General features: G+C 44.5%; 1 protein-coding gene across 6 annotated transcripts in view; it reads right to left on the reverse strand.

The window, feature by feature from the left end:
* TNS3 (tensin 3) overlaps positions 1-25,945 on the reverse strand; it is an 851,445-nt gene that overhangs the window by 94,591 nt on the left and 730,909 nt on the right. For all 6 annotated transcript variants that reach the window (XM_078688177.1, XM_078688176.1, XM_078688179.1 and 3 more), the window contains 2 exons: positions 24,691-24,817; positions 24,507-24,590 (listed from right to left, as the gene is read on the reverse strand). In XM_078688177.1, coding sequence (XP_078544303.1) covers positions 24,507-24,590; positions 24,691-24,817 — 211 coding nt within the window. The remainder of the gene's footprint in view (positions 1-24,506; positions 24,591-24,690; positions 24,818-25,945) is intronic.

The following is a 25,945-nucleotide window of genomic DNA, read 5'->3' on the forward strand; positions in this document are numbered from 1 at the left end:
CCTAAAATGCCTTAATGCAGCTATACGGTATACCTCAATATATCCTTGCTGGTCCGGAGGGGCAATTCAATGTCCACACAGGGGGACATATGGATGTGAACCTGGTGAGACTCACTGGCAAGCGAGTGTCTTCAGGTTTAGCAGTGGCGGCGATTAATTCAACCTACCCAACCATCGCATTTTTGTTTTCATTAGTGTGGCGGGTTGACCCAAATGCGGGTCCTGTGCTCACAGCTCATGGGGCTCAAGCTTCACCCTACTGATGAGGCCCAAATAAGCAACAAGCATTTGCAATGCAATAGGTCTCGCATTAGGAAAGTTTGAGCTATTGGTATTGTAAATGACATTTTTTATTTATGTTTTGTTTTTGAAAATAGCGAAATTAATAGCTTTGTCATTTACAATGCCAATAGTTATAACTTTCGCAAATGTGACTCCGATAGCATTTGTAATGCAATATGTGTTGTATTTACGTGACTTACATGGATTGATATTACAAATAACAATGGCTTTTAATTTTTCTAATTAATTAATACTTAAATAAAAGTTATTGTAATTTCTAATGGCAATAGCTTAAACTTTTGTAGGTGCAAAAGTTGAGGAACTCGGGATTGATTTTTCCCCAGCTTAAAGTGCTCTGTTTTAACAAGAAGGGATTCAATTATATAGTAGTTCAAAAAAAAAAAAAAAAAGAGACAGTGGAGTCGACAACTATAGGAACCAATTCAGTATGTAATTTATAAACTTTACATACTTCTAAAAAGTGTCATTTGTGAACAACTACAAGAATGGAGCCTACATAGCAATTCAGACAGGTGAAAGTCCAGTTCGCAAGTCTACCACTATAAATGATGCACTCCTCTTTGAAAACCATCGATGTAATGGAAATGAAAAAAGGGTCTCTTGAAAAGTCCACTAACACAATACCAGATTTCTTCCGCGTTACAACAGCCCCCATTCTAAGAACATTGATATTTGCATACATTGCCGTTCACACTCATAACCTTGCACAAACAAAACATCTTAATAACAAAGAAAGTCAGACTTGCTGGCTTTTCTTTGCAGCACGCTGAACCTGAATGAAAGGTATAGTTAAGTGGGACTCAAATGTGCGCTATTCTTCCTCCTTCTAGTGCATGCTCACTGCAGACCGAGAAGCTCGCCTGGATGTCAGAAATGGCTGCCATGGTTACAAGAAGCGTCTGTGAGACGAGGCATAGCAGGGACACACAGCGTTCAGCTCCCCTGTAGATTTGGAGTGTAAGTGTATTGTGGTTTGATTGACAGAGCGCAGAGAATTTCTATTTTGGGATTATCGAGCGACAATTGTTAGCTTCAACAGGACCAATTCTTGACTGTGCTGAAACCCACTTATTAATGTCCAAGATGTGGTTATGATATGGGCATGCTATGAAAGTCTTTTTTGTGTGCAAATCATACCAATCGTCGGTAACATACAACTCAATTTGGCACTTACCTTTCTGTACACAAACACATGCAATGCTTAGAACAGAAACAGAAAGCAGCCCGGGCTGAGCGAGAGGGCGGGGGCTGACCGCGCATGCGCGCTCCGAGCCCCGGCGCCAAAGCGGAGTGCGGCATCTGAAGTCCCGGGTCCCAGGAGGGGGCCCGGGTGAAGACCAGCGCTGCGGAGGAGACACGAAACACGCCGAAAGAGCCCGGTGAGTGGTGGGGGGTGATGGGGTGTATGCGCGTGTGTTTGTGTGTGTTCGAGTGTGTCTGTGCGTGTGTCTGTCTGTGTGCGCGTGCGTCTGTTTAAGGGGGGGTGCGTGTGTGTATGCAGTGTGTGTATGCAGTGTGTGTGTGTGCCTGTGTATGCGTGTGGCTGTGTATGTGCGCATGCGTGAGTGTGCCTGTGTGAGTGTGTTTGCGCATGGGAATGAGGCACGAGAGGGGCACGGCGCCGTGCGCGCCCACGAGGTGAAATCTGCGCTCTGCGCTCGTGCCCATCTCGTGTCTACATTCCCAAATACGGCTGACAATAGGTCTTTCGCTACGCTCGACCTAAAAACTGGTCTGGGGTTGCTTATGTCCTGGTTCACCATTGGCAACACCCGACAGTTAGGGCTGGACTGTTCCTACTAGAGCTGCACCATTTGCATATGGTTGGTTCCTGTCTGGGGTGGCTTGGTGGGCAAAAAAAACAATATACTGGAATGCAGCCCAGAATAATTACTAGTGGCTGAGATTAATAATTCACCTACCTCTTTTTGTTTTTCTCTGATGTTTAATGGGCACTGCCTGGACTCAGGGAGTGGTCGATTAAGTTACAAACTTTATCAGCAATAAGTATAATTGATTGCAAATTATATAGTTTTAATGCGCATAGTTATCATGAAAATAGTTTAAAAGCAGCAGAATACACAGATCTATAGAGAAAGCAGCCCAGTATTATCGCTGCATCACTGGAAATAGGGGTCAAACCCTAACAGCATCCAATTTGGTGATGTTTAGAACATCTATTTTTTCCCTTTTCGAACCCAGTGCCCTAATTCTATTCCACTTCTTCCAAAAGCAGCAGCCTGCATTATCCTGCGCCATCGAATGTCCGTATTTTCCTTTTTTTCCAAATGCATTTCACTGCACAGGAAGAGCCTTGGGAAACAGTTTACTGCAAATAATGTACGACCAGTTTCCTCTTGAAGTTTTTAAGTTGTTCAGATGTATTCCCAGAGAGGAGCATGGCTCTCAGAGAGGATGTTGGAAGGAAACGACGCACAGTACTAGCAAAGGGCATGTCAGAGGTGCCCGACACACCCAGCCTGGAAATAGGAGCGGGTCATGCTGCATGCACAGTCCTTACGATGAGAAACACCACAGATTAAGGGGTTCTTTGCCTCTCAGCCGCTGTGCGTTCAGAGACTTCTAGTGATGCTTCATTAAAAGCGGTATATGTGTGCCCATAAAGGCATGCACTTGCACCCTGACCCTGGCTGTGGAAAGGGCTCGCCACACTATGTTCAAAAGTTATTCACATGTGGATGAACGGAAAGGGGTATGATCACTTTTATCAAACATATTTTTATTGGATTTGTACAGATTACAATTTACCACAATGCTATCAAGTCACCCCTCACAGGGGGGTCGCTGAGTTCAACAAGACTATGAGTGGCTAATGGGTATGATCACTTTTAACGACTGTTGCAAGCAGGACTGGCCTCTGCTTAGATAGCACCCTGGGCAGAACCAAATTTGGCACCCCTTAGTTCCCCCTCTTTTCATCCTAGTTGTAGCCTGTAACTTGAGATATACATGGAGCAAACCGTTATCCCAATTAATTTAGCAAATATACATTTTCCTTGCATCCTGGTACTTGAAGTCCTGTATTTAAAGTGAGGAGCAACAAAACTGCAATGGCTACAACCCACCATAAAAGACAGAGCTTAACAAAATACCACTAATCAAGTAGCACAGTAGTTTCCTATCTGTTATGTGACCCTAAATATGTAAGATGTTTCATGTTTAGAAAACAATTCGAATTTAGTGTTAGAAAAGTTCAGCTGCTCCGGAATGAGATCTTCACTGCCTGGTTTTCTCCTGTCCTGTCTTCCATTTCTTCAATGCTGTTTCTACTAAGTAAAATGTGATCATGGGGTGGGGGGGGGGGGGGGGGGGGGGAGTGTGGCGCTGGGGTCGGACTATTTAATTCAAGGTCAAACCTCGACAGATTACACAAACTGGCCCTCTCCTCCCCCACTCTAGCCTGATTCACCTACAGCACAGCTCCTTCCTGCGAGTGCCACATTGTAAATGAGGAGGGGTAGAGAGTGAGGAGATGGGAGAGCGAGAGGATTTTAAAGGGGCTCATGCAGCCTGTACAAGAAAAAAAAGAATGATTAACCCGTTCGTTTTGTGCGTTGGCCAACGGCCGTCGCGAGCACTAACTCCGTAGAGCTGCGAACATCCGTTGGCGGACGCGGTCTCGCCCATGCACGGAAACGTCCGCACTGCGGTGGATTCTACGCCGCGCTAAAGGGGTAAACACAGTGTGGGCTGAGTCGCTGGAGTCATTTCAGAGTGACACTGCTGCATGACCTGCATGGTACCAGCATCTGGCACCATGCAGGTCGTGCAGCACGATCGATGTTGTGTGCACGGGCCTAGCTCCCCATGCTAAAGGCCGGCCCTGGATGCAAGAAAAGCAGAACCAGAAAGCGCTCATGTGTGCTGGGCCTTGAAAGCCCAGAGCCCCTTACAAAGCTGGGCCGGAAGTGACACTGCCAGGGCGCACCAATGACCAGGGCCCTTTCAAACTCGACTTGATGGTCCCTCCTCTAAGAGATGTAGGCAGCAGATGGAGCTACTTAATGTGACCCTGTCCCCTTATAGCACTCTGCATGCAACGTGGTCCGTCATTCTGAAGGATCTTTTAAGCGCAGATGCAAACACTAAAGAGACACAGGATGCACGATACTGTGCATCATAAGGCAGTGTCCAGCAAGGTCGGACTGGGACAAAAAATAGGCATGGGCACTAAAATAAAAGTGGGACCCATTAGCGAACGAGATAGTTAAAAGAGTGGCTCGCATTTACAAATAAGGCCATTTTTGAACTTAGGAAGACACTCTGTATAGGTGTTTTGCAAGGTATGGAAGGTATGGGAGACTGCATAATTTGTGTTTCTTGCAGGCAATGTTTGTGGGGAAGTCAGGGAAATCAACAGTAAACACTGGCCAACTTGGCCATAAAACAAGCCCGAATACTGTTAAAAAAACAGCCCACACACAGATCTCTCTGACAAGCCCATCCAGCACTGCCCGATAGGTCAGTCCGACCTAGGTGTCCAGTAAAAGTTCAAATACACATACAACAAACTTTATCTTGCTGTTTTTTAGTGTGGGAGCACACATAAATGATGTAGCGCCACCTTGTGTATTTTTTCCAACCAAGAAGAATTTGAAAAGCTCTAACAGACATGTAAACACATGAATGATAGACTCCTTAGAGGTAAAGGGTTGAAATAATACCTTGTATATGGAGGAGACAAAGTCACAGTTTTAAGAGAACATACAGTGCATTAACCTGTACAGTTTGAGTAGAATGGGATGAAATTCCCAAACACCCTCCTCTAAAATCAAGGGTTAAAACAGAGTTGATAACAATAGCTGCCTGGGGCAAGACAGACGTTTTTAAGCACTTCAAGACCCTCTTGGTGTAAAACATTGCATTAAGTACTTGTCCACTGCGAGAATCATTTACTTTTCAAAGGTCACCTAGCGGAGCCAGGTTTGAGAATCATTTACTTTTCAAAGGTCACCTACCACGGGAGCTTTATTGTGTATACTGGTCATCCATTTATTAATGCTGTTTTTCGTGGGGCTGGCGGGTTGGATGTAAATATATTTTTATGGGTTAAGTTTGGGGTTTATTTTTGTTGCTTTAAAGTATGTAACTGAAAATTATCCTAGGGTTGCCAAAACCTCCATAGATTGTGGATAGCTCTTAGTTTAGGTCACAGGAATCAGCTTAAAGGACCACAATCCTCAATTAGACACCTGTTAGGCTACAGAAAAGGCAGCCACACAAATGATGTGGTATTTACGCTGTACACAGTAAGTTGTTGATGTAACAATGGAAGGGGTTCAGCTGTGAACTAAAAACACTACTTTTACACAGTTCTCTTCCCTTGTGATGGGGCACCATCAGCGTGTCACATGCTGTTTCTCACACATAGCGCCCAGAGGGCAACTGCACGGGATTTTTCTTTCATTGTGCCATTTGAGCCAGATGACTTTAAATGTTATTTTTTTAACGAGGCACGTGCCTTCCCTCAGGTTCAAAGTACCAATGACCCACCGCACTTCTGGTCCAGGAGGAAACCAAATGAATTACCCATCAATGGTGTGCCGTCCACTGACCATTAGCAGGGGGGTGGGGGTCACCTTTCAATTCCTCTACCTCTGTGAACCCGGCTCCCCTCCTCTCCTCGAACCCCCCCCCCAACCCCCCCAAAGATTCAATCACATTAACATCCATTGCTCAAATAAAGGGAAAGCCCAGTAATTGAAGATAAGCCAATTTATTAAAGTGGATCGTTTGTTAGCAAAACAAACCCGAAGGCTGAGCTCGGGGGAGAGCTGTGGTTTCACGTCGATTGCAGACAGTGACACCCATCAATGGACTTCAACTGAGAGCCTGCTGACCAGGCTTTAATGCGTACACCGCATTTTTATCTGGTTTATCCGGAGACGGGATTTGTGTCTAGAGCTCTTCAAGTTGCTGGTTTGTTTTAGCAGCTCGGTCGCTTCAGAGCCAGAGGTGTCAAGAGTGTCGTTGTTTCATTAGAGCCTGGTGGGAGTCGGGCTTTAATAAACGTGAAATTCAGCCACCAAGAGCAAACGGACCGATATTGGCATTTGTTGGTTGTTTTGCTATCCTCCTACCCCACCTCATCTCAGTACTACCCAAGTCATAACAGGGGCATATTAATATACTGAGTCAATGCCACCCACCATTGTGTATTGATAACCTTTGGGGATTCTGAGGCACAAGGCATCGAAAGCACTGTAAAGAATTGCAAACACTGAAATACAAAGAACACTCTTGGTGGGCTAAAACGACAATTAACAAGCAAAAAAAAATAAATTATTAAAAAATATATATATTATATATATATATATAAGTAAGTGAAGCAGCATAGTTTGTGGCAAGACTGGTTGCTGTGTCACTCTATCCAAGTCTCTGATAGCAAAAACACACTTGTTCAATAATGACAGCGTCGATACAACTACTGGCACGCTCTGATGCTGAACTCTGCACTCTGAAGCGGCACTGCTTGTCAGCACAAGCAAAGCCCACGAAATGCAAATGTTACAGAGCGGTCAGGGTGCAGAAAAAACACCATCCTACGTGTCTCTACCATTGCGCTGCACAGGAGGGGTCTTCCAAAGACTTCATAACCAAAGCAAACTTATTCAATAAGTCACCGCTTCAGTGTCCAGGAACTAAACCAGAATATTTATAAATATATGTCTAACCCACTTCGCAGGACACCCCTCCTCAGTTAAAGCTTTTGAAAAAGCACACTGAAAGTTGCAGTTAAGTCCTATCAGTATTTTAAATTGGGGCATACATTTACAAGCAATCACATTAGTAATAAACCGCACATGACAGCTCATTGCTTTATTATGGACACAGGTGTACATAAAATATGTCTCAGACTGCAGTGGTCATTTACAGAATCAGATTAATTGAAATTACCCCCAGACGTTATTACATCAGTTTTTAAAGTTTGGCAGGTATTATTACCCCATATGCAGGATTACAGTTTGTCCAGTGAGAGATGCATAAGGTCTGCCAGGATTTACCAACATATAGGACAAGTGGAGATAGCTAAGACAAGCTTAGTCACCAAAACCAAACAGTTATCATTTGTCATTCTCAATGAAACCAACAGGAACGTCCAGACAACTTGCATTACTGTGCAGCTAGTAAACTAATGTCATAACTGAAGTTCTACATTTAGACTGGGCAAGTAGTGGCATTTTCTTTCATTTTGCACGATTGTGCACCAACTAGTTATTGGTCAGTGTTGCAAGCCAGCATTCCCTTAGAATTGGCTACAAGTATGTCATTTAGCGCTTACAAGGGCACTGCCACCATTGGCGTGGCATTCTGTCACAACTACTGTTGGACGGCAGAGCCAAAATGTGTGTTGAAACACATGCTTATATCACTATAATTTCAGTGCATGATTTATCATAGGATTTAACACACTATTTAGCATTGTCCCCCTGTGATATCAGAAGTATTACCACACCTGGTATTCCTCAAATAATTAGCCCTGACTCCAAGTGAGGGTGTTAATGTAATATTCTGTGAGCTACTTCATGTGTTGATTCCACCACAGTGACATGTTTGCACTTTATATATATTATATGAACTGTATGGAAGGTAATAAAGCTCACATAAAGATACGCTTGTGCAACTCCATTGGTAAGGATACTATCTACCCAGGAATGACATTAAAATCGAGTTCAAGTTTCTGGGGCCAACCTCTGTGACCCTGTTGTCACACAAACACACAAATGATGAATTAAGCAGATGATTAGTTGCCTACCTAACAAATGTCACAAACGTGCTAATAAAATAAAATACTAAGTCATTAGGTTTTCTTTGGCATAAAATGAATTACTATAGCTAAATAATACAGAGCTATACAATTGTGCGAATGGGTACAATTCTGTAAAACTTCTTTCTAACTTGATAAAGAAAGGTGGGAGCAAAGCTCTGCTGTTTCAATATTACTACAGAAGTGACCATTACAACTGGTTATTTACAGCTCTTAATCAGGGTATTTTTTTAAACTTAACCTATAAGGTCCTGATGATGAAAATCATATAGTCATATTATACTAGTGGGCCCGTGATTGCAGGCTAAATATGAATAATATGGAAATATCTGGTTATGCACAGCAGCTATGTAACTAATACAGCATAATCAACAATTCAAGTTGAAATGTGTATATCTTTGAGAAAATTTTCTCCCCAGACACAACCAGTTTCTTAGTGACTCAACAGGATGCACGCAGGCAGGACTGCGGCAACACAGTTGTTAGTGCACTGGTGAAAACCAGTATGCCAAGCGCAACAGTAAAAGAGCGCGTGGTTTCCTACGGGTCCAGATCGGATTGCTGAGGAGGTGCCTGAGCGGTCGGCGGCGGTGAGTCGGCGTTTCCGGGGAGCGTGGCGACGAAAGAGATCGGAGCGTCCTTACGGCAGTCCTGCATATCAGGTAAGGGGGGTGCATGTGGCTGTAGGGAGCGGGAGCAGGGCAGTAGCGTAGGCGCCCCTGGCTAAAGAGGCCCCGATCCAGTGCGGCTGCGGGCGGGGGCCTTCGGAGACACGATTCTCCTTCCGGGTGTGCGGGGGCTGCAGGAAGGACTGCTGGCGGGGCGCGAACTAGTGCACGGGGAGGGCGAAGATCCCTGGTTAGAACTGCAGTGTTGGGAAGGGGCTGGGGGCCAGAAAAAGCGTAAAAACAGCCCGACAACGAGTGAGGCAGACGGAGTAGAGTGAACGTGCAATTATCGTTCGCACAGCAGAATTGGTGCAGAGTAGCAGAGGTCTGGGGCGTAGTGATTAGAGCGGACATTAGCACGGTCCAAGAGGAAGGGGAAAGTTAGGTAGATCGCGACAATATGCCGCCTAAGAGAACCAGTCATAAGAGAAAGGATGCATACCCGGAGATTGCCCAGCTGTTAAAAATGGTATTGGCTAAGCTGGGCAAAAACAACAACGGGAGTAGCGATGAGGAAGGATCGGTTCCAGACGAACCAGCGCCAGGAGGCATAGGGGAGCGCCCACGTAGGGAGGGGGTACCGCCCAGAGCTGCATTCCCACCTTTAGTTAAGAAACCGAGAGTGCAGAGCAAGGCGAGAGGGGGGGCAGCCGCAAGAAGGATAGAGCTCGAACGGCCGGGGGCGAGAGTCCAGTAGGTCCCGCCCTCCCAACTCCCCAAGGAGCATCGCCCTCCCCTCCACCTACACCCAGCGTGGACCCCATGAATAGGGACGCGAGCCCTCTGTCTGGCCCTGTAGGGTCAGCCTTAGCGGAGATTAGGGAAGCGCTGAAGGGACTAGCGCCAGCACAGACTCCTGTAGAGATACCCAAGGTGACCCCCCCGCCGGTGCCCCAGCAACCAACAGGTGTTGTGCAGCTGGGGGGGGGGGGAGCAGGATCCCACAGCCAGGATTTTAGCAACTGTAGCCACACTAGTGAGTCAGTTGGCGGCACCCACGGCCGGTCCAGTGCCTAGTAGTGCGGCAGTAGCTCCCTGGGTGCCCCCTAGATCAGCCGAGCAGGACGCGCTAAGCAATATTCAGAAACAATTGGCCCTCCTGGTGGAATCCCGGGGCAAGGGATCTAATCCCCCTGGGGCAGCAGTCCCGACGGCACCCATAGGAGGGAAGTCAGGGGACGAGCCTGGCAAGGCACCTGTGGGAGCTATAGTTGTCAGTGGGCTTCAGGGTAATGTGTTGTCTCAACCCGGATCGTTAGCTACCCATGTACCCAGTGAAATGAAAGAAAAAATCTGGAAAGGGGAATACGTGGACATATTCGTGCTAATTAGACCAAAGAGGCGGGAGATGGAATACAAAGAGAGAGAAGGGAAGGAAGGGTCCTTTAGGGTCAAGAAGCCAAGGGTGGAGGAGTCCTTTAATAATTGGTTGAGTGGCTTTCTTGTATTTACTACTGTAATATTGGAAAAGAAGCCAGAGTTGGCAATTGCAATGGTGTTCTATACAGATAAGATCCTGAAGGCCCATGCCTCCATGGGCGGGACAGCCTGGTTAGATTACGATAGAGATTTCAGGTGGGCGAAGGCAGCCAACCCGAATATAGGGTGGGACCAGGTGGAAGTCAATGTGTGGCTAGAGAGTGTCAACAGTAGGGAACAGCACTCCATGCAGCCCTTTCGGACATCCCAGGGAGGCCCGGGAGAAAAGAAGGGAACATGTTGGGCATTCAATAAGAAGACATGCACCTGGCCCACGGGGCAGTGCAGATTCAAGCATGCCTGTTCTTTCTGTGGCCACCCCTCTCATCCACAGTTCAAATGTATTAAGAAATCTAAGGAGCGGGGGGGGCTGGAGGCAGGGATATCAAACACCCGCAGCCTTAAGCTGCCCTTGCCAGTGGACATTGGGAGACCGATTTTTTGGCTCAATCAGTATCCAGACAGGGCAGCAGCCAAGGTCCTCTATTTAGGTTTTTCTGAAGGCTTTCGCATCCCGGCCCAGGGCGTGACCCCAGTCAGGCTGTGTAACAATTTACTTTTGGCACGCAGGCACCACACGGTAGTGGCGCAGAAAGTAGAGAAGGAGCGTGTTCTGGGCCGGGTGGCAGGCCCCTTCCCGTCCCCTCCTTTGGAGGGATTTGTTTGTTCCCCACTGGGGGTGGTGCCAAAAAAGGAGCAGGGACAGTTTAGGATGATCCACAACCTCTCAGCACCTCGGGGGCGTCAGTTAATGACGCCATCGACCCCGCCCTGTGTTCAGTGACTTACACTTCATTTGATGCTGCCTTACAGGAATTGAGGGACCTGTATCCTGGGGCTATCATGGCCAAGACAGATATTGAATCAGCATTCCGTCTGCTGCCTGTACACCCGGGGGATTATCATCTACTGGGTTTTCAGCTGAACCACCAATTCTACTATGATAGGTGTATGCCAATGGGCTGTGCAGTTTCGTGCAAATACTTTGAGACTTTCAGCTCCATGCTGCAATGGGTTTTTTCACTGAGGACTGGTTATAAGGAGGTGGTACACTACTTGGACGACTTCATGGTTATGGGGCCGGCAGCCTCAGAGGCTTGCGCCTGGGCGTTGGGGAAGCTTGTGGCATTGTTTCAGGAGTTCAGGGTGCCCCTAGCACAGGGTAAGACGGTGGGTCCAGACACCTGCATGACCTTCTTGGGCATTGAGATTGATACAGTGGCAGGGGTGTGCATGCTCCCAATGGACAAAGTTCAAGCGTTCTCAGAGGCCATTGAGGCGGCTTTAGCGGGACCCAAAGTGACTTAACATCAGTTGCAGGTACTAGTGGGCCAGCTCAATTTTGCACTAAGGATCATTCCCATGGGGCGTCCCTTCTCTAGGTCTATTGCTAGAGCAATGGGTGGGTTATCTCACAAGCACCACCGCGTCCGCCTGAGGGCTGAAGTCAGGGAAGACCTCAAGGTCTGGCGTAGTTTTCTCAAGGACTACAATGGGAAGGTAGTGTGGCCTGCCCCACAGGTGTCTAGCGCTGACCTAGGCTTGTTTACTGATTCAGCGGGCAGCTGTGGATTTGGGGCCATTCTGGGCCCATCCTGGTGTGGTGCACAATGGCCACCAGAGTGGCACGAGGTGGGCCCGACAAAAAACATAGCCTTCCTGGAGCTCTTTCCAATAGTGGTAGCTGTAGCCATTTGGGCCGACCGATTCAGGGACAAGTCAGTGGTTTTTTGGTCTGACAACATGGCAGTGGTGGAAGCCATCAACAGGCAAGGGGCCTCGTGTGGGCATGTTTTGAGATTGTTGAAACACCTGGTTTTAGAATGTTTGAGACTGAATTTAACCTTTAAGGCTGCGCACATTTCTGGGGTGGACAATCATGCTGCTGATGCTTTGTCTCGTTCCAAGTTACAGGACTTCCGGAGATTCCACCCGCAAGCGGAGGAGAGGATGACAGGGTTCCCTTCATCACTGTGGACGATTGGAGCCCCGCGCTAGCGGGGCTGGTAGGTGCCTCACTGAGTGACAGCACAAGGAGAGCATATCAGTTGCATTTCAATGCCTACAGGTTGTTTGTTCAAGGGGCAGGTATCCCCAGATTGTTTTCACAGGAGGCAATATATGGTTTCCTCCAACTCCTAAGGGATCAGGGCAGGGCGGTGTCTTATGCTAGGGCACATGTTTCGGCAATAGGGTTCTTTGCCTGGCTGGCAGGGGAGCCTGACCCATGTTCCTCCTTTGTAGTGAAGAAGGCCTTGACGGGCTGGGCTAGGCTGGAGGGGCCCAGGCAGGATTGCCGGAGGCCTCTGGATATAGCAACCTTAACCAACATCTTAGGTGCCCTCCCCAGGGTCTGTGGTTCACACTTTGAATGCACGCTATTTGTATCCGCCTTCACATTGGCATTTTATGGAGCCTTCAGGCTGGGCGAACTCGTGGGGTCCTCTAGATCTGATCAAGGGAAGGGTCTGCAGTTCAGCGACACCGCATTATCCCCGGGGGGCCTGGAGGTGACTTTGAGAAGGTCCAAAACTGATCAGGGGGGGGGGAAGGGAGTCTCCATTCAGTTGAGCCCCTCACCTGACACCGTCACCTGTCCAGTTTCCCAGTTGCGGGCATATTTAGCACTGCGCCCAGCTATGGGGGGGCCAGCCTTGTTCATACATGAACCGGGCCATTGTCTTTCACAATATCAATTTAGGGCGGTCTTGGGCCTGGCCTTAGCGGAGTTAGGTTTAGGGGGCTCGGGGTACTCCTCACACTCTTTCCGGATAGTGACCGCCACCTTAGCGGCCGGGGCAGGCCTGCCGACCAACACGGTGAAAAGGGTCGGTCGTTGGTCGTCCAATTGTTTCAGGAGATACATCAGGACTGAATTATTGTGACTGAAAGGTGATAATGTGCAAAATACCGGTGTTAACTTTTCCATTTCTATCCTATTCAGTAAGATGCCCGCAAAGGTGGTGTGGGTACTGGGGCACTCGTTTGTGCGGCGCGCCACGGTGCGGTTGCAGCAGCGGCGAGTCGTGAAGCCGGCGGGCTTGAGCGGGACGGAATTCCTGTGGCGGGGCGTTGGGGGCTTTCGGATTCGGCACCTGCGGCGGCTCGTGGAGGAGATAAGGGATCAGGAAGGGCAGAGGACTCCGGATCTGATCATCATCCACCTGGGAGGAAACGACATGGTCGACAGGGGACGCCTGGCGGTCAAGGAAGCGTTGCTGACAGAGTTCGCATGGTTGGGCCGGATTTTTCCTTCGGCCAGAATTGCCTGGTCGTGCATGATCCCCCGCAGGACCTGGGGCCCCGGAGTGCGGGCTAGATCTCTGAACGTGTCAGTTAGGCGGCTTAACGGGGAATTGGCCAAGTTGTGCTCAGAGAAGGGCAGCTTGTGTCTGATCCCACACAGGATGATTTCAGGAGAAGGAATGTACCATCAAGATGGAGTACATTTGTCGGACTTGGGCACGGACGCCTGGATCAAGGGACTATGGTCTTTTGTACAGAACGCAGGTGGGGAGGGTGACAGACCCGAGGGCCTTGGTCACCCTTGTGGCGGTAAAGAGACCTGCGAACATTGACATTTACTCCATTTACTCACAGGAGGGATGGGAGTTTGCCCTGCGTACTCCCTAGGCCAGCACTGAGGGGGGGAGACGGTAAGCTCTCCGCTGGGAAAAGGTGACCACCGGCTGGGGAGGCTAGGGCGACAGTAAAAGAGCGCGCTCCTAGGGCCCGGCCCCCCCGGTTCCCACCCCTTCCCTCTATGATCTTGTCTCTATGGTCTTGGGGCGGGCGGAGCGCCGAGAGGCCTTCGGCCGCCTCAACTACTTCCGGGTCGGGCTGTGACGCACATCCGGTGGAGGGGAGGGGGCGGAGACCGAGGCCTATTTAGGGTCAGATGGCGGTGACCTCGGTCTCTTTGTCCCCCTTCTTCCTACCGGATCAGCTGTGCTCGCCCGCGACCTGCTCCCCCTCTCCTCTCCCTAGTCTAAGTCTACAGTTTTTAACTCCCGCCCACCCGTCCCGATGAGCAGTGGTTGGAGGGGGAGCTGCGGTAAAGAGACCTGCGAACATTGACATTTACTCCATTTACTCACAGGAGGGATGGGAGTCCGCTCTGCGTACTCCCTAGGCCAGCACTGAGGGGGGGAGACGGTAAGCTCTCCGCTGGGAAAAGGTGACCACTGGCTGGGGAGGCCAGGGCGACAGGTTTCGAGCCTCCTGGGTTCCTGGGCAGCCTGGTGGTCGAGGGGGGGGGGGTGGGCCCCGGAATGGCAGACAAGGATCGGAGGCGGGGCCCATCACTCTAGGGTGCAGCTGGGTTGCACCTTGCGCACGATGCTCCCCCCTTAGTGCTGGGGGTTGTGACAATCTTGAATGTCAATTATTAAAGTGTTTGGTGTTTTTTGCTAATTATTCAATGTTACTTCCTTGTCATGTTTATGAAGTGTGAATATTAAACATGGCCGTTTGAAACCCACGCAAATCTGTCTGTGATAGAATTGTGGGTTTAGGGTTGGTGGGACTGGGGCGGGGACATGCTGGGGGGTCCGGGTCCTATGGAGGAAAGGTGACTATATGGACGACGTCATCAGCTCTTCCTAATATGCCACCAAAATGACGAGATAGTCTGTTTAGTTCAGCTGGGATATATACGCAAACAGTTCTGGAGACTTGGGAGTGTGAGCTACATATCCCATGTTGGTGGAGTTTTCTTATTCTAGACTACAAAGATCAACCTGCACATTGCAAAACAGTTATGCACCACAATCTTATTCAATGAGTGATTGATCTGGAGAATGTCATTATTCATATCAATAAAAGCCATCATCAGAAACTGTGATATGTCTAATTTGAGTACACTTTTTAGGGGATTCGACGACCTGCAGATATATGGGCCGTATCTTGGGGCAAATTTAAAAGACATGACCCAATGTGGCTTGCCCTTTCCGTGAACATGCCCGTTCAAACTTGCAATTATCTTGTAAATCTGCTACCTAAAGCAACAGAGGCACTCAACAGTTCGTCTTATTTTGGATGTCTCTGAATCAAAGTCAAAACACAACCTTGTTCTGCGTGTTCCACACCTTAACCCAATTCCCTTTACGTATAGGTGTCATTAGTTATTCTGCCCAGCTTGTCGAAAGAGAGGAGCTATTTAGCTGGTTGGACAGGTACCAGTCGAGATAGAGTGGAATATCTAAGAGTGTCTGCTGCTACATTAGTAGGGGGATAAAAATCATGGAGAAATGAAGGGGGTAGCTTGCAGCACAGTGAACAAGTTGTGCTTGTACAAAAGAGTTGAAGCATGTAGTCAGTAGGCTTTCTATAGCTCCTGAAAGGGGATTATAAACTTACAAATTCACCGTGACACTTTTCCTTTTATTTGTCAAAGCACTTATCCACAGAGGAGGATGATAACTACTGTGATTCATGGGAGAACCCTCCCTCCAAGAGGGTTATGATGATCTCAAAGTGTTAAAAAGGCAAGACAAGTTGACCCGTAACAACCTTGGAACAAAGGAAGCATGAATAGAGTGCTGTCTCCCACCAGCCCTTAGGATTAAGACCCTAATGATCTCTCCCTTGACCTTTTGACAAAAAGCATTTTAGCTACGCTGTCACGTGTGATCTTTAATCATATGCCACCCCTCCCCTTTTAGCTAACAAGAATACTACTCTGACTATATGCTTCTTACCCTCCGTGGAGAATTTGGAAAATGTCTTGTCAAGTAGAATCAATTCTATGAGTGGAGGGTGGGTTCTTTTATAGGTTATAGAAAAGTCTCAATAGCACGTTAACTTTTAGAACCGCAAGTCCCCGATAGGGACAGGGTAAAGCTCAACCACCAGCCGTCCATAAGCAAGAATCTGATTTATGACGTTCAACATGGTTGAAGCGAGTTGATATGGCATAGACATACACTTGGAAACATATTTTCACCAAGACCAGATCGCAGCCATTCAAAACTGATTTCAGCAGTGATAGAGATTCCCCTCGGTCAACCGATTTAAAGTAGGACATTTTGGGAGATGTGAATTTAATACAGAAGGCTTTGATTTAATTAGCAGTTCAAAGAACAGAGTGAAGTTGTGATTTTCCAACTTACCTCTGAGGTAAGTAGTAAATGCTTCAGTAGTGTTGGAACTATTCAAGCAAAGAAAGTGTGAGCATCACAATGAACCCTGATAACCAGGCCGTGCGCTTCAATTTTGAGGGGATATTTAGTTTGCTCGGCACAGAGCATCGAAGACTCCTTAACTTGTTTACCACTATGTATCACTGTGCAACTAGCGTGTTGGAAAAAAAGGTGAACAGCTTTCTCTGTCTCTGCTGTGCAGACACCAGCACTGAATGATAAATGCCTTGGTATGGCCAAGCACCTACAACCGGGCTTCTTGCGCTTTTCTTTGCTAATAAATCGAGGACTGCAGATGACATGTAGAGGACTACAGAATACAGTTGAGGCATTGATGCTCTTTACCAACTACCATACTACAAAAGCAGATTATGTTAAACAATGACATGGCTGCTGCAGTTATGGGGACTAAACTTAGTGCCTGCAGAGAACAAAATGCTAATTTAAGAAGTTTACTATTGGCCAAGAACTGCAATGGACATGTAGAACAAAATTAGTATTGTTAAAAGCACATGCACTGGGGTGAACTGTAAATACGCCTCAACGAAGACTGTGTCAGAGAGAGATTTGCACAGTTTCTTTTGCTTTCCGCCATAGCATCAGAAAAAGCAATTAGTATACGTGAGCTGGGCTTCGGAGCACACAGTGTCTGCTCCCAGGGTCCCTTGGCTGTTCCTGCAGCACAGTTTCAGCCTCAAAAGTTTACTACCTGAAGAATGAATGAAACAAAGAAGGCGCAATTAGTACTGGGACTTCATAGACAAAGGGGTCTTTATCTCTTCATGAAAGGGCTACATAATGAGCCTCTGTTCACCGCCTTCTGAACTACACAGGAAACTGCTGAAGGCAGCTCTCTCACCAATAAGCTTGCTTACAAGCAGAAGGAATGGGAGGGAGGGGTGTGTATGGAAAAGGGTGAAGTGTGTCCATAGGCAAGGTCATTTCTCTGCAGGGAACAGGACTGTAAATACATGAGTGGACAGTTGTCTTCACAGGTTTTCCACAACTAAAATCTATATTCCTCTGTGAGATTTCACACCCAAGGACAGATCGTCTTAATACCTGTATAAACTGACATCGGAAATACACTCTTCAAAACTTAACGGCAGGGTAAAATTAGGTCCAGGTGAAATGTTTTTTGCACAAGCAAAATCTTGCATAAATGCTGGCTGTTGGTTCTTGGGTATTTCATGTCATTTTTTTTTCCTCTTGTTAAACTTTTTTGCTTAATTTTCCCTATGGGATATTGGTAAAATGGTATCACCGAAATTGTGAAACTGATGTGTGCCACAGGACTTTTTGCTCCAACCAGACTCCTTCTGTTGTTTTTTCGTGATTTTTATAGAGAAGGTAAGCCCTTTAGTAACTTTTCACAAAGACTGGCAGAATGTATTTCACATAATACGCATCATTTTTACAAAAATTACATGGAGTACGCAAGTGAAAATTTTCGTCTACCCCAAAATAAAATGAGACTAGCCTGCAAGAATTGCCAAGAGTTCACATGCTCAGGGAATTAGGGAAACAAGCATGCAGGGCCACTGGATTTTAATAATTTACTGTTTACTAATGGCACTTCCAGCACCTGCTCCGCCCCCTAGTTATCCAGCAGGCCCACACTAATTTCAATTTGACCTAAGTTGCAGGTAATTTTCTTGTCTTTGTAATCTTGTGCAAACCTCACATATTGAGTTTCAGGTAGATCACACATTTTTGTTTTCTTATGTTTTTCGTATAATTTTAACTCATGAGAATGGTTTGAGCACTAACTGTCTAGTGGAAACTAAACAAGTTGTGTGTTGTGGCTGCGTCCTGCACTAGCAACGCTAACCATTTTACTTTTAAAACAATATGGAATATACAGTGAGCTTTCTTATGCGAAGACCATGCATGAGCATTTCATGTAACACGCTTACATGCATCATTTTTTAGAAAACCTATGAATTTTGGCTTAGTAAGGTATGTGGTGATGACCATGATGTGCATAGCAGCACGAGGCAGGAAGGATCACGCAATGGAAATCCTGCAGCAAAGAGGGGGTAGGCACCCTAGAAAAATGCACAGTGGAAGAGCTCTTAGTTTACTCTGTCTGAGATCTGACACTGGCAGGTGTAATTACTGTAATGAGAGAGCTACAGAACTGGAGGTTGATGACAGGCGTGGCTAATGTTTCTGGTAGAACAGAGAAGTGCCATTGGAGACCTGATGGAAGAGCAGGCAGCTCCACAGTAGGAGTGCTCATTCCAGAAAGCAGATTTAGTTCCACTTACCAGGCTGGCAGAAAGAAATATTTAGTGGGGAAGAGAGAAAATTTGTTGCAGAGGGCAATGCAGTAACAGGACGTAACATCTCCTGGCAGAAGTGAAAGAGGCAAGAGAAGTTTAATGGCTTATGAGATGAGTGCTGTAGTCAGATTGGCAGCACAGACACACTGCTCACTGCCACCCCGTTGGGCGATGAATTGAGGCCAGTAGTATTCAGATCAACAGCAAATGGAGGAAACGGAAACGGACCTTTGGTGCTGGATCCCAAAGTTTCCCTGGAAAGGCTGAAAACTTCCACAACCCCTTCACAATTTTGCCTAAACTGATCATCCCAGAGCCGAACCTTCCGGCACTAATAATGGAAGCTGTAGTATTACCGGAGTCTGTGACACAATAAATGTCAGGAGCCAATCAACCTGTAGTGTGAAAGTAGTTACCTATATTTGTAGCGTTAATAGTTTTACATTTACACACTGGAATCTGCCATGTATTGCTTGGATTGGAAACGTTTGCTTGTAATTGTTTAAGGTTTTATACTTTTTGGGCATCTCCTTATTGTGATTTTTATGAAGGCATCAACTAATGGTTCACAGTAATAATTGCACCAGCCACACATACACATTGTTTTTTTCCACCAATGCGTTCATCCATTCAGGACAATGGTATAGGCTTTTCCACTGCCGCAATAGTCAAGGATGACAACTTGGTGGTGAGGATACACATTTTTAGCATCAAATGTCACCACATTTTCATGAAATTCTCTTAAAAAACTTAAAACTGCCACCAAATGTTTATGCACCTAGAAATCATGAAGTGCCCCAATCCCCTACCACAAATCTTAATAGCAATACCTCAAAAGGCATCATCAACTTTTCAAATCTTCACGAAAAGACTTCACAGCAGAGCACCTTTAGTTCACTGCAGTCGATCCCCAACTGACTGAAATTTCTCCAGTGCACTTGTGAGCAGTTTGTCATTTGTGATATTGAGATGAATGGCAACTAGCAGTACGACGTAATACTTACTTTCCAATATATGTTTTAAAACAAATCTGAAAATGGACTGATAAGTCTTGAATTATATTTTTAATTGAAAAGAAAGAAAATCAACTATTTCCGCCTCTCTTGTCTAACAATCTCAAAATACAAATGTAGAAATCAGATGTCTGTGGGAAACAGTTTTTACAGGAAATCATACAAAGATCACTTTACTAATCATTGAATTCTGTCTTTTTATATTGTTTACTTTCAAACTCTGTACAATACACCTGAATAAATGATACAATAACTGCAATATGTTAGTATACTCTGTCATTTCATTGAGTAGATTATCTCATATATTGTTAGTAAACAGGGATTTCAGTTTCAATGTCGCCATATTAACCATTCTAAACCTATCTAGCCTTCTCCCCAATGTTTGTACAATATCTTCCTCAGACTGGTCTTTTAAGAAATAGTACACTATCTGTGTGCAAGGTTTCTTAGTTTTTAGATCTACTAATTAATTGTCATGTACTTGCATGCATGAATGCACAATAAACTAATGAGGACCCAACATAGGATCTAAAGGAGTGAGAAGATGGTGAATTTGTCTTGAATGCTCCATTTAACATAACTATCCAATAATATGAAAAACTATGCCGTTTCTTACCCTACATATATGGACTATTTGCAGTTTGCTTCTGTGATCCCTTAAGCTAATATTGTATTCCTCCTTTCCCAATGACAGAAACCTTTCCCCAGGGAATGTTATCAAATACACGTCCAGGAAGTTAGTGATAACTGGAACTGTAGGCCACCATTGCATTAGCTGGATCATTCAATTTCCCTCACAATAGCTAAAGTTTTACACGGGTCTAATGGTTAATATCATACCAAAACATTACCTGTTTTTAAGGAAAGTGCATAATCTAAGTTTATCAGGACATTTATTTGATCACTAAAGAAAATTTCATTTATAAAGACTAGTATTAATTCCAATGAGCTAGCCTCGCCCTTCCATGTACACTCTACTGATTTAGGCTATTTAATTGAAACCTCAGTTCAGTCACAGACCTTATCTTTTAATTTCTCCACTTTCTTCCTCTCAGCATTGGGCTTCTGAACTCCAGTCGCTTCATACATTTGCTGCAGGGTCATTATTTTATTATTTGAAGTTATAAGAGTATACAGGTGTTACAGATTTACCCACTGTAATTCTCAAATCCTGTTCGCACTTCAAACTTGTTATCTCTCTAGATTGCTCTGAATACGCCAATCATCATTGCACACACTTTTTTTATCAATTGTTTTTAAATGTTTCCAACACCTGTCACAATTGTTTCATTCTTTTCCAACCAGTTTTCATTGTATTACCTTTTTGAAATGTTTTGTTTTTGTTAATTGCCTCTCAATTTATTAATTCCATTCAACACTACCATGAATTAGTTTAGTTTCCGGTGTGCAAAGGTTACCAACCTTTGAGAAAGGATAAATTATGTGACATGTTATTTGTAGTATATTTGTTTTTGTTTACTTGACTATTTGGGCAGGATTTACAAACACATTCTGAAATTTAAGATAATAGAAATATGCCTAAACCAGTCATGCATTCTCACTTTTCTGAGTATTCATGAAAGTAAAACAGGGCGGACCTGGACAACCACAATCTTTGTCGTTTTCAAGGCATAAGTCTCCTTTCTACAATAACATTTGCCACAAAAACTAACATTTTCCACTAAACGAAAATCCACCAAGTTTAGGGTCATTGAAAAGTCTGATTTCCAATCTATTTTTGCACTACTGGGAGCATGTCCTTTCATGTAGTGAAACCCCTTCATTTGCATTCAATATTGTTTTGGATGTTTGTATAAATGTATGAGTGTTTCATTTATATTTTGCTAATGTTTTGTGGAAGCCAGAAAGTTCCTACATTATGAGAATTTCTAAAGCTTTGCATGGTCTCCCCAGTATAAAACTCTTTTTCTGCCAATTTCCTTGATCATTAACCGTATGTGCATTTTCTGCTAATAATGCCCTAATAATCTAAATTCAGTGAACCAAGTGAAGACATTTATTAATGTTAATTAATTTTCCTATGTGCTTAAATGCCACTCAGGTGCACACAATATTTTGTGAATTGGAGCCTTGGAGCAAACCAGGAAGGCAGTACACATCAGGACTAGCTTGAAACAAGTGGCAGGCATTTACAGGGTGGTATGTTTGAAGACCGGGCTAAATGTACAATATTCCGCTCTAATTCTGCAAAAACCTCAATTTTGACCTAACACCTTTCCAACAAGGGCACTATGCCAGATCTGAAAACTGTAAACAGATTTTCACCAGGATGAAAAGAAAGGCTGGATTGACTGCGGTATGACAAATATATGAACTTGCCTTTAGAATTCTTTGCTGGTTGACACAAACACATTTTTAGCGAGCACACTAAGTGATTTCATGGGAAAACCACCATGCACGAGTCACAAAGCTTCAAACTCAACTAATGATGAGAAATTTGCAGACAGAGCACGCACGGAAAATCCTCTAGCGAATTAAGCCTCTGGTGAATTTGAGTGAACTACATTGTTTTAGTTTTCCTTGTTAACTCTTTTTCATATATTCTAAAGAAAATCAATTCTACAAAGGTTGAGATGCATTTTAATGGACTAACTCTGGTATTTTACAACAGTGGAAACATCTTCAGTGGTTAAACTGTGGTACTTAAGTCTATTTAATACTGTACAGTTTCAAGAACATGTCTAACGAGAAGAAAAATTTCTTAGATTGGACAATTTTCGCATAGCACATATAGGGGCCCCTTTTGGGATAGAGAGACGCTAATATAATAACGGAATATTTTTAGCACAAGAAATCAAAAGCTTGCTCAGCGTGTGTAACAGCATTGGGAGCTAATTTCGATAGGCCTAGGAGGAAGTGAGAAAATAAATGAAGACCTTTTCACCATACATACAATTTCATACTGATATGTCGTAAACTAATAAATGCAAAAGAACAATTGATGGACAGAATACAGAACAATGTCATACATTCAGCCCAGTACAGAAATGTGGGTCTAAATCCATCGTTTTTTTGCTCACCATGCCATTCCAGTTTGGACCCAGCCATATGCAAATCAGTCTTGACCCTGCGCCCAATGGTAACAGTCCATCCCGAACTGCCAGGCCAGGTCCTCCCTGGACTGGAAACAAGCATCCTAGGACCCTGGGTCCCTTGCTCACTTTGCCACTTTATTCAAGCTAGCCTGGCTGATGACGGCTGATTAGCAAGAAACTGGTCCCAGGATGCTTGTTTCCGGTCCAGGGAAGACATGGCTTGGCAGTTCGGGCTGGACTGTTCCCATGAGGCACAGGGTCAGACTGATTTGCATATGGCCATGTCTGACCTGGGGTAGTGGAGTGAGCTAAAGAATGATGATGGATTAAACCCAGAACAGTTGACTGGGGGTGAGTGTTTGCAATGTTCAACACTCCGTCAATCATCCCCTTTGGTTTTGCTTTGCAAACTAATAAATGACACATTGTTCTGCAGGTGGGAACACATTCCATAAGAAAATAAAGTAGTTGTCCCTGGAATCATCTGGTCTGCGTGGGAAGACTTTCCTTATCCGACACTGCCCTTCCTCCATTGAACTTCTATACAACCCAAATCATATTATCCACCTCCCCAGACAAAACCTATGTCAGAAATATCCAATGCAATTAAATAATATGGAACATAATTAGGGTCCCCGGTTTTATGTTTTTTTTTGCCATTTCCATCTGTATTTATCCATATTTATTTTTAACTAATTTTATCTGTATTTATCCACATTTATTTTGGATTCTGTGGAAAAATTGAGCTGAAATTAGTATATTTCCACAATTATTTAACCAATAACTATGCACTCATGAATCAACATCTGCCATGTTTCAGTGCTGTGAACACTCATTTATAATAAATCAGTGCACGTATATGAAAATCTGCAAATTTCAGTATCAACCTTGTGCTTATCCACTGCTGTTAAAGCCTCTTTACTAAAAATCCTTTTTTTTAACCTACTTATCTATCAAACCACTCGTCTATTGCCTGGCAGTCATGGCAAGCAGTATTTAGAATTAGTCAAAGAGCAAACCAATTTCCGTTTTTATCCACATTTAAGAATTAACACAGACAAGAAAATGTAGGTTTTCCGTTTGTATTTATCCTTTAAAAATCTGTATAAACAAAAAACAGGGAGCCTTAAACATAATGTTGTGTTCTCACAATACAACGGAGGGTCTATACAACTAAACAGGACTACACCACAAAACATGCTGAACACTTATGTCTCAACCTGCATTCATTTGTATGAACAAAGGCTTTATTCACATAATTTCAAACAGAGCGCATCGCATTATCCAGGATTTAGCAAGCATTTCCAAGGCACTTTACAGTACTACACTCTCCACCAAATTCCACTAAGCAATTTCACTTAATTGTGTGCACAAGGGGTTATTTTAGGTATACTTCATCAGGAAAAAAGAACGTTTTCTTCATACCAGTTCTGTTTTACTACTTAATAATATTCAAAGAATCGGCAAATATGATTGGTGAAGTTTTTGAATCAGTCACTGGCTAGGACATAAGAAAAACAGAAAAAGCATAGTACTTCTGGAATGCATGGCAAACATGGTGGGAAGTGACATATAAATGATAGTTTTACTCAAATGAAAAGGAACAAAAAGATGCGGGTTTACAGGACACAGAATGGATGGCTCATGGTGAAAAAACTAATGAGCTAAGGCTGAGCAGCCTAGTGATAATTACTATCTCTCACCATGAAACCTACTAACTATTGATAACACAGAGATCAATGATTGTGAAATGCGCAAGAATTATGCTCCTACCATGGCCTGTTTGGTACATCTGAGGAGAATTAAACAGCGGCTGCCCCAATGGAGTCATCTGGGAGAAACTAGCTGGGTTTTTCACTGAGAGAAAGAAAGAAGCCACCAAGTTAAGTTGATTGAATCAGTACATCAACATTTACATACAGTAGATGAATTTGAATGCAGATTTTCTTCTTCTTACCATACGGGGTCTGAGGCGACACAGGAAAAGCCGGAGTGGGTGGTACTGAATCATTGCCATTCTTAGTCGGAGAGAAGATGCTCGAGTCCACTTCATCATGACTGCCTTGGTAGCCACCGATGCTCTTCTAAAATAAGTTCAAATACACCCATTAGTGAACTATAACAGAACACGTGAAAACAAATCATTAGCCTTCCCATGTGAAGTAATAACATCAGTCAAACATACACTCCCAGTCATGTATGAATTCTAAGGGTACATGAAAGTCAATGACTGATTTAGAAAATAACTTATGGCCAAATCAGGGCTTTTTAGCAGAGAATTTCTAGCCTTATTGTTTTTAGTATTCCTGTATATCTAGTGAGGCCTCATTTTAGGCACCCTTATGTATATGTATGTTTAGGCTTACGCTGATTCCACTACCTGTTTCTCAAGATCTGATTTCCATGAAACTGGCAACTTGGTCCTTAAAATTGATTTAAAGCATGTTGGAGATTGGTGAGACCTTTACGGTGGCATAACTATAAATGTATTTACAGCAGACAGGCAAATAAGCAGAGGTGGACAGACAGAAAACGCGATGGTGGTATGTGATATACATATTTAGAGACTTTTTTAGTTAAAAGTGGGTCACAATTGTAGGGGTCGATTTTCTTTTAAAGGAAAGCAGATAATAATAATAATAACTAGTTATCTGGCACACACCACAACTTAATTTATCAGTCGGAAAATAGAACCTATTTGTAGGCAGCTAGGCATGCGTAGGAACTCTAATGCCCTTCTCATCCTCAGAACGGATTGCCGTCCACTGTATGCCATCTCAGTTGCTAAGTTTTTGGGCACTATGTGGATACTCAGGAGGAAGGTTCCCCTTCTTACTAGAGAAATGGGTCTTTTTGCTATATACCTGCACCATATGCAGTGCATTTTTGGCTTTTTCTTCTGGGCTGTATTCTGTATGTATTTGCATGTTCTTGTACTGTTTTAATCATGAGTTTTAGCTGATAAATTAAGATGCCTGAGTGCATCACTTACTGAGATATCAATTTGTTTTAGGTATCTTTTTATATATGTATGTACTTCTTTTTAACTGTACTTGCACTTTTATTGCCCTGGTGGCCGAAATAAAGATTTTTAAACTTGACTACGAATATTGAAATACTATATATTTGATTAATGATTAATTCTTACTTTGTTAAGCACTTACAGTAGTCCAGAGCTAATCATTGCTTGATTGTTTAATGCATGTACCTAA

The sequence above is a fragment of the Lissotriton helveticus genome, chromosome 4_1 (genome assembly GCF_964261635.1).
Source record: "Lissotriton helveticus chromosome 4_1, aLisHel1.1, whole genome shotgun sequence".
Classification (NCBI taxonomy): Eukaryota; Metazoa; Chordata; class Amphibia; order Caudata; family Salamandridae; genus Lissotriton; species Lissotriton helveticus.